Source organism: Oncorhynchus nerka, linkage group LG15, assembly GCF_034236695.1.
Source record: "Oncorhynchus nerka isolate Pitt River linkage group LG15, Oner_Uvic_2.0, whole genome shotgun sequence".
NCBI lineage: Eukaryota > Metazoa > Chordata > Actinopteri > Salmoniformes > Salmonidae > Oncorhynchus > Oncorhynchus nerka.
In genome coordinates, this window is record NC_088410.1 from 67,964,288 (window position 1) to 67,973,381 (window position 9,094).

The 9,094-nt window shown below is 42.0% G+C and overlaps 1 protein-coding gene across 1 annotated transcript; it reads left to right on the plus strand.

The window, feature by feature from the left end:
* The first annotated feature begins 644 nt into the window (after positions 1-644).
* On the plus strand, positions 645-7,114 carry LOC115143186 (interferon regulatory factor 6-like). Its single transcript, XM_029683329.2, has 9 exons — positions 645-714; positions 826-860; positions 1,456-1,638; positions 1,829-2,024; positions 3,341-3,433; positions 3,693-3,941; positions 4,100-4,492; positions 5,238-5,356; positions 5,490-7,114. Exons 1-9 carry the CDS (start codon positions 699-701, stop codon positions 5,724-5,726), a joined length of 1,521 nt encoding a protein of 506 aa, XP_029539189.1. The 5' UTR covers positions 645-698; the 3' UTR covers positions 5,727-7,114.
* Positions 7,115-9,094: the final 1,980 nt, after the last annotated feature.

Here is a 9,094-nt window from a genome sequence, read left to right on the forward strand (position 1 = left end):
TTTTCAGTTGTATTTTCAATTGACCATCAGTCTTAAATCCTTAATCTTGAAAACTCTCTCTCTCACACACACACACACACACACTTAGGCTATCTGATCTCACTGGCCTATAAATATATGCACACGTAAGGAAACTGGGAAACTTCAGGGAAGTCCCCAAGACAAGAGCGCCTCGTGCGGTGAAGACTGCTCGCACGCAAACATTGGGAAAAGGCCCGTTGGCAGTTTCTGGGTGTGACTGCACCATTAACAAGTGTGTATCGTAGAAATTATCATAATGTACTTGTTACAATGACAGTGTAAATGCGTAAAACACGCACGGCGTGTGCTAAATTAACATATTTTAATTAGGCTATAATAAAATGACTGCGCTCCAAACTGCTTATTTCAAATTGCTTTTGAAAACAACATACATAATTACATCATTTTACAGCATAATAGTCTTCATGGTTTTTATATGGCTAATTTAAAGAACATATGGCAACAACATTCTAACAAATATTGTGAGTCATTTGGTCATCATGGTCACAAGAAGGCTCCACCGAAAGTAAGCTGGGTTTTTTTCACCAGCTGGGAAGGTGTGCCGGGTGCCAAGAATGAAACGTCTGTGACGTCACAGCTCTACCTGAGTTTCGGGAAGGGAGTCGAAAAGGGGTGGCCTGAACTAATGGGGACAAGATTATCAGAATTGTTCTCGCATGATAAGAAGTATACGTGAGTCATACAGTCTACTTTTACCTGGATTGCTAAGGACATACAAATTCCAACGTTTTGGAGAATAATATTTCACTGAAATTGATTGAGGTTCTACTTTCTCCCGGATAGAAAGTAGCCTACTTCCTGGTCACATTCAACTGCAGGTACGTTTCGCAGCGGTCGCCTACATTTAGTTAGCTTGCAACCTTGAAATAGTTTAAAGTTCGTAACTAGATGGTTATTAAGAAATCATTACTAATTTATCCGTGAAAAGTAGCCTATTTATTGGTCTTTCATATGGTGCTCAAATTTACAGTAAGAGCGAGCGAGGGGTTGCAACCAAGCATCAACAAAAGTCAAAGGTTTATCACAACAAAAGCCAGTAAAGTCATTGCTTGGTGGGGAAAATGTCATTTTATGGTTATGATTTTTGGGTAAATTAATGTAGCAACATTGGACATGGCTTTATTTCCATACTCAACAGACCTGTGAAACATGTCCTGCAGACACACCAGGAGTATCATAAAACCAACCATAATTATGTGCTTAGTGGCCCATGTCTGTTTGGAATCTTGATAACCATGTAATCTTGGTCATGTGAGTGCCTGCCTCAATCAAGATGTGCCAGCTCACTGTTTTCTTAGTACAGTGCTTTTATTAGAACTGTTTACGTTTTTAAATATCTTGGTCAGGATATCCATATAAGTATACCATATGGATAGTAGATATCTAACCCTCCCATGGTGGCCTCCTCCCCAGATTGAAAGCATGGCGGTGACCCCACGGCGTGTTCGGCTCAAGCCCTGGCTAGTGGCCCAGGTGGACAGTGGGCTCTACCCAGGTCTGGTGTGGATCGATCGAGACAACAAGCGCTTCAGGGTCCCCTGGAAACACGCTACGCGCCACACCCCCCAGCATGAGGAAGAGAACACAATCTTTAAGGTTAGTAAAGCAGATATCTGTTACAGCTTGTGAAACAATACATGTAGGTCAGTGGTCACCAACCTTTTCTGAGCTGAGATCACTTTCTGAGTCAAAATGCAGGCTGAGATCTACTGCTCAGAATAATAAAAAATGTAAAACATTACCTAAAAAATGTATTCTTCATCTGTCCCCTCTCTCCTTGTATCAGGCCTGGGCAGTGGAGACAGGAAAGTTCCAGGAGGGTATTGATGACCCTGACCCTGCCAAGTGGAAAGCCCAGCTCCGCTGTGCCCTCAACAAGAGCAGAGAGTTCAACCTTGTCTACGATGGCACCAAAGAAGTTCCCATGAACCCCCTGAAGATCTACGATGTCTGTGACATCCCACAGCCCCTCAGTAACCCAGGTAAATGTCCATGGATGACATACAAATACAGTAGCAGTCAAAAGTTTGGACACACCGACTCATTCCAGGGTTTTTCTTTATTTGTACTATTTTCTACATTGTACAATAATAGTGAAGACATCAAAACTATGAAGTAACACGCATGGAATCATGTAGTAACCTAAAAAGTGTTAAACAAATCCAAATATATTTTAGATTTGACATTCTTCAAAGTAGCCACCCCTTTGCCTTGATGACAGCTTTGCACACTCTTGGCATTCTCTCAACCAAATTCATGAGGTAGTCACCTGGAATGCATTTCAATTAACAGGTGTGCCTTCTTAAAAGTTCATTTGTGGAATTTATTTCCTTCTTAATGCGTTTGAGTCAATCAGTTGTGTTGTGACAAGGTAGGGTTGTTATACAGAAGATAGCCCTATTTGGTAAAATACCAAGTCCATATTATGGTTAGAACAGCTCAAATAAGCAAATAAAAATGACAGTCCATCATTACTTTAAGACATGAAGGTAACAATCTGGAAAATGTCAAGAACTTTTGAAAGTTTCTTCAAGTGCAGTAGCAAAAACCATCAAGCCCTATGATGAAACTGGCTCTCATGAGGACCGCCACAAGAAAGGAAGTCCCAGAGTTACATTTACATTTAAGTCATTTAGCAGACGCTCTTATCCAGAGCGACTTACAAATTGGTGCATTCACCTTATGACATCCAGTGGAGCAGCCACTTTACAATAGTGCATCTAAATCTTTTAAGGGGGGGTGAGAAGGATTACTTTATCCTATCCTAGGTATTCCTTAAAGAGGTGGGGTTTCAGGTGTCTCCGGAAGGTGGTGATTGACTCCGCTGTCCTGGCGTCGTGAGGGAGTTTGTTCCACCATTGGGGGGCCAGAGCAGCGAACAGTTTTGACTGGGCTGAGCGGGAACTGTACTTCCTCAGTGGTAGGGAGGCGAGCAGGCCAGAGGTGGATGAACGCAGTGCCCTTGTTTGGGTGTAGGGCCTGATCAGAGCCTACCTCATGAAGCTCCTTGATATAATGCAAAGGTTGGCTACTTTGAAGAATCTCAAATATAAAATAGATTTTGATTTGTTTAACACTTTTTAGGTTACTACATGATTCCATATGTGTTCATAATTTTGATGTCTTCACTATTATTCTACAATGTAGATTGTTTTATATCATTTTATTCAACTAGGCACGTCAGTTAAGAACAAATTATTATTTAAAATGATGGCCGATGGTAGCAGCTTTGAAGCTCAGTTTGGGATTTGGAATCCCTTGCTCTCTTTTCATTTTCTCTTCATCTCTCTCACATCAGGATCCTCAGACTCTGGGTCCTGGACGCCGAATGACTGTGATGAAGATGAACCAGATACTCCAGAGCCCCTTCCTCCTTATCCAACATCCAATGGTTAGTCATGTCAATTATCTCTTATCTCTCTTATTTGTCCCTCACTAATACTGTTTTTCTGTGATGTTTACCGTGTCATTTGTCCTAAACCACACAACAGTTCAGATCTAGCATCCAGATAATTTTTTCCAGTTTGCTTGGTCCAAAAACAACTGCCTAGTGCCCTTTTGTCTGTCTTACCCCTGTTTTGATATCAATATCCCTGTATTGTTTTTGGCATGTCATCTAATCATGCTTTGTTTTCCCCTGTAACGACCAGGTACCAGCCCCACTCTAATGTGGTCTCCTCCGGGGTCAGTATCGCCCCTCCACCCCCCCAGCTGCCCCCCATCAGTTGAAGTGTGGCCCAAAGAGGAGGTTAAGCCGTGGCCAAAAGAGGAGCCTTTGGATGTGGAGATGCAGCCCTCCCCTGAGGAGATGGCGCCCCCTCCTCCACTTGACATGCCTTCCCCTTCCATGCCTGACATGATGTTCGCCTCCCCAGAGATGTGGATCAGCTCCTTGCCCAGTGAGTACACTACTACACACAAACTCCTCCATTAGATAAATATAGGACTGCATACATTGATTGTATATAGTATCACAGGAGTTTACCAATACAGACCAACTAATAAGAGTACCTCTCTTATTGAATCTTCATGTGTTTTTTGTCTCTTTCTCCCTCAGTGACAGACCTGGAGGTGCAGTTCCAGTACCGGGGTAAGGAGGTGTGTCCAGCCATGACAGTCAGTAATCCCCAGGGCTGCAGGCTGTTTTACGGGGACCTGGGCCCCATGGTCAACCAGGAAGAGCTGTTTGGCCCTATCAGCCTGGAGCAGCTGAGGTTCCCCTCTACCGAGCACATCGCCAACGACAAGCAGAGGGTCTTCACCAACCGCCTGCTGGACGTCATGGACCGAGGCCTCATCCTGGAGGTCAGTGGCCATGACATCTATGCCGTCCGCCTCTGCCAGTGCAAGGTGTACTGGTCAGGCCCCTGTGCACCCAACCCCAATGCACCCAACCTCATAGAGAGGCAGAGGAAGGTTAAGATGTTCTGTCTGGAGTCGTTTCTCAGCGGTAAGTACTGACTCCGATCCTACTGACCATTTTAGCATAGATGGACTCTAACCTTCCTACAGCAACAATGTTTTATATCACTCTTCTCAAAGCTTCTTGCTTATCGATATTTATATATTCTATTAGGCTGGGCCCTTAGGAGGTAGTGTGATAGTAGGGCATACACTGAGTGGAAAAAACATTAGGAACACCTGTACTTTCCCTGGCAGACTTACCAGGTGAAAGCTATGATCCCTTATTGATGTCACTTGTTAAAACCACGTCAATCAGTGTAGATGAAGGGGAGGAGACAGGTTAAAGAAGTATTTTTAAGCCTTGAGACAAAGATTGTGTATGTGTGTCATTTAGAGGGTAAATGGGCAAGACAAAATATTGAAGTGCCTTTGAACAGGATATGGTATTAGGTGCCAGGCACAATGGTTGGAGTATGTCAAGAACTGCAACGCTGCTGGTTTTTTTCATGCTCAACAGTTTCCTGTGTGTATCAAGAATGGTCCACCATCTAAAGGACATCCAGCCAACTTGACACAACTGTGGGAAGCATTGGAGTCAACAAGGGCCAGCATCCCTGTGGAATGCTTTCGACACCTTGTAGAGTCCATGCCCTGACGAATTGAGGCTGTTCTGAGGGCAAAAGGGGATGCAACTCAATATTAGGAAGGTGTTCTTAAAGTTTTGCACACTCAGTGTATGCCGTGAGACTGATTTGCTATGTGATATGATTGTGATTGTTTGATGTGTGCAGGTGTAATAGCCCATCAGAGGGGCCAGTCGGCCAGCCTTCCTCAGTTCGACATCAACCTGTGCTTTGGAGAGGAGTGGCCTGACAGCAGACCCAGGGAGAGGAAGCTCATCATGGTGCAGGTATGAGACGGTGCAGGCAATGATTCATAGAAAACAAATGAAACATTTGTTTTTCATTATTTTAAAATGTGTGTTTTGTTGTTGAGTCCCTTCACTGTAACTGACTCGTCTTTGGCCCTCTGCTCCCATCCAGATCATCCCTGTGGTAGCACGTATGATCACTGAGATGTTCTCAGGTGACTGCATGCGCTCCTTTGACAGCGGCAGCGTGCGCCTGCAGATCTCCATCCCGGACATCAAGGACAACATCGTTACCCACCTGAAGCAGCTGTACCGCCTGCTGCAGACCCACCAGGGCCAGGAGGGCTGGCCTCAGGCTCTGCCCCTGGGGGCTGGCATGAGCCTGTCCCAGGCCCTGCACGCCCAGTGAAGCTACCCAGTCCACCATGGCCCTACCAGGCCAGTCAGTCTCATACACAGCTCTGCCTGGACACTGTCTCCTTACTGCTGCCTCTACTGCTGGGTTATGTGGAGACCTGTAGTCAGCAAGCTTGTACTTATGTTTATAGAGGCGTGTTAATCCGAATAGGAAAAGGGAGAGGGATTGCTTCAATTTAGCCTTTTCCCTTTCTTTTGCTATTATGTTCTCTGAGAGGAGCCATGTATATATTGTGGTAAATGCTGCTAAACAGGCACTGTAAGACTACTACTGTGGCAGTCTGTAAAACATGGATAGTGTCTGTCTGCAGTTGTAAAGCCCCGTGGTCTTGTACTCAATATGGGCAGAACTAGAGGAGCATTGGATGGCATTATGGGCAAAAGTCCTGTCAGCTGCAAGGCAACATTGAACATAGTCAATGAGTTACAGGCATAACCCTTGACCCCATGTTACAAAATACCAGTCAGTTATCAAGCTGTGTCCTGGTCCTTGTTGCTCATGTCATTTTGTCTACTACCTGTTTTTAACCCATGAAGAATATGTTTGAGTGCTAAAGCTAGATATTTATATATATTTTTTTCTTTTGGAGAAAAAACATGCAAGTGGTTAATCCATTATGTGAACTTTTATGATACACACTTTAATAGTTATCTTTCCTTTCTATTGGTTATTATACATTTGTATCTCATCATGACTGCTGAGATCCATTCTAACTGTTCCTGCAAGATATATCCTATACCCTTTACTGGTTTGTTTATGCTAATACTAGTAGATAAGATCAGGTCAAGGTAGAGGATTCGGTGAACCAAATGGATTGTTTATTTTCTGATAGACCGTATCACCATGTATAGCCTCCATTTATAATTTTATGGAATTTAAAACCATTTGTTTTGGTCCATGAAATTAGTATAAGTGGAGTAAATGGAGTCTTATGCTTAGATAGCATTTCATTTTTCAATAACTTTTATCCTAATGATTTGTATTGATTTTGTTGAAAAACGCCCATAACTGGGCAAGTTTTTTTTTTTTAAATGAAGGAAATCCGCAATGAAATGTATTCAGTAATGAAAAAGGGTTTAACTCAAATTGACAAAGTTATACCTGCAAGTGTTTTATTCACTGGTATTTTATGTCAGTTTTACTGTCTAGTTATTAAAGTGGTTGTGTGTCAAATATACTGACACCATATGTATTTGATTATTATAAAAGGATGAAACGCGTATGCATGAACATGATGCAGTAACCATAAAATGCATTAGAAATACAAATTTACTTCAAGATTACATTTTCAATGGATGATAAATATCCTTCGCTATAATGTTGACTGAGCTATACAGAAAACATTTAAAAGTAAAATGCAATAAACATATTTCCCAAAACCCTCAGAGCAAGTTCTTAAGAGTTTTGTCCAGTTCCCAGGTAATGTCATTGAGATACTTCTCTGTGCGTTCTTGTAGTACTTGATAAAGGTCCCACAGCTGTTTCCTTCTTGTGGGGATATCGGCCAATAACAACGTCAAAATGGCTGCCAAGTGACTACCGGGAACGGAGACCTCAGGATAAACCAGGGACAACAGCGTCTCTTGTTGGAAAAAAAGAACGATTCCATCAGTATCAAGATAATATAGAACTAAAAGCAAGCAGAGCCAATAAACATGTTGGAGACATACAGCATGAAGACAGTGGGGACAAACATTGACATAAATGTTTCTTCCTAGGTTTTGGCCTTTCAAGGGAGTTTTTCCTAGCCACCGTGCTTCTACACCTGCATTGCTTGCTGTTTGGGGTTTTATTGTGGGTTTCTGTACAGCACTTTTGAGATAACAGCTGATGTAAGAAGGGCTATATAAATTCATTTGCTACGCTGGTGCTCTGGGTTTGACATGACTAAGATGAGAAATTGAATTGTAGACATATTCGGACCTCTGGATGTTGGTTTCCATCATGCTTTGCTTTATGTTGCTGTGGTGTGACATAGCTGGATTAATCTACTCATCTAAGGGATGCTCTAGTGATGAGTTTATAACACATTTATGGACCAATAAATATCATGGTTAAAATAGAAGTTGAAACTCCTTTACCTACTACTACAGTAACACAATCAAACAGTTTTTTTCTGCAAGTGGGTGTGTAATATACTACACCTATGGAGTCCTGTTGCCGTCCTTTGACAATCTCCTGCTGTTTCTTGGTGTTTTCCTGCTTCTGTCTTCCATGCGTCTTGTGTCCTGCAGGTTGTGCTCTAGAAGACTGATGTTGAGATGGAGCTCAGCCTCAGTGTGTTGGTGCTGCAGCAGCTGGCTCTCCAGGGGCCTCCTGTCCTATCACTCCCTGGATGGATGCACAGGGAAATACATGATGGTACTGTATGAAGATATCTTATGTCACTCTAACAACAGGAGAGTGCTGTGTGTGTGGGGGAGGGGGGGGGGGGGATTCTCATGAAACCAGTTTTAACCATGTCAGTAGCAAATTGAGTTACAAAACAATGATGCATCTGCAAAAAGCGACTAACATTCAAAAGACTAAGATGCCTAGTTTATGGCACGGTGACTTATTTTAAATATGTGGTACATTTTCGCCTAAAGTTTGTACATTTTCACTCCAAATTATCATTACCAAAATGCGTCTGGATTCAATTCTCGTGTAATTTTATGCAATTTTACTTTAGAGAAACCCAGCTTATTTGAATAAAACACAAAAAGTGTGTCCATAAATCATAATAAGGCTATACTAATTTAACTTGAATATTAAACTATTATATAGTAGTTTTAACTATAATAACATTAAACTGGAATATTTATTATGTAAAAACACAGTGTTTGTGAACATTTGTCATCACCATAACACTTTTTCAAGTTCCTGTAAAAACTCCAAATAGTTTATAAATTCACCCATGGAGTTCCCAAACATTTTCAATCAGGCAATGGGAACATCCACCAACACACTGCCCCCCACGTCTATTTCCATGGGCACAAGCAATGTTTTTCCAGGTTTTAAAGCTTATTTCCTGCAATTCTCCATATTTTGTTATGAGAACATTTTGCAATTCTATACATTTTGCCATGCCTTTTGCCATGTCTAATGTGTATTTATGTGATATTTGAGTGACTCAAACATTGTAACACAAACTATGGGCTTGTGCCTTTTGCTAATACAACATGGCGCATCCCACAGTTTGGGTACCACTGATCTAGAGAAGTAGTTATTAGATGAGCACAAGATAATTTAATATATTCCCTTATATGCATTCAGAATGAGGTTCTTATACTCAAACACCCCCGTTACCCCATTTGACCTTCTCATTACCGAAACGGCTAAAAAGCCCAAATAGGAAAAAAGTCAGAGGACCATAACCT

Bases quoted from the DNA above. Each gene is read 5' to 3' on its own strand.
- LOC115143186 (XM_029683329.2), top strand. The intron at 3,434-3,692 runs GTTAGTCATGTC...TGTAACGACCAG, and splicing joins TCCTTATCCAACATCCAATG to GTACCAGCCCCACTCTAATG. The intron at 3,942-4,099 runs GTGAGTACACTA...TTTCTCCCTCAG, and splicing joins GTGGATCAGCTCCTTGCCCA to TGACAGACCTGGAGGTGCAG.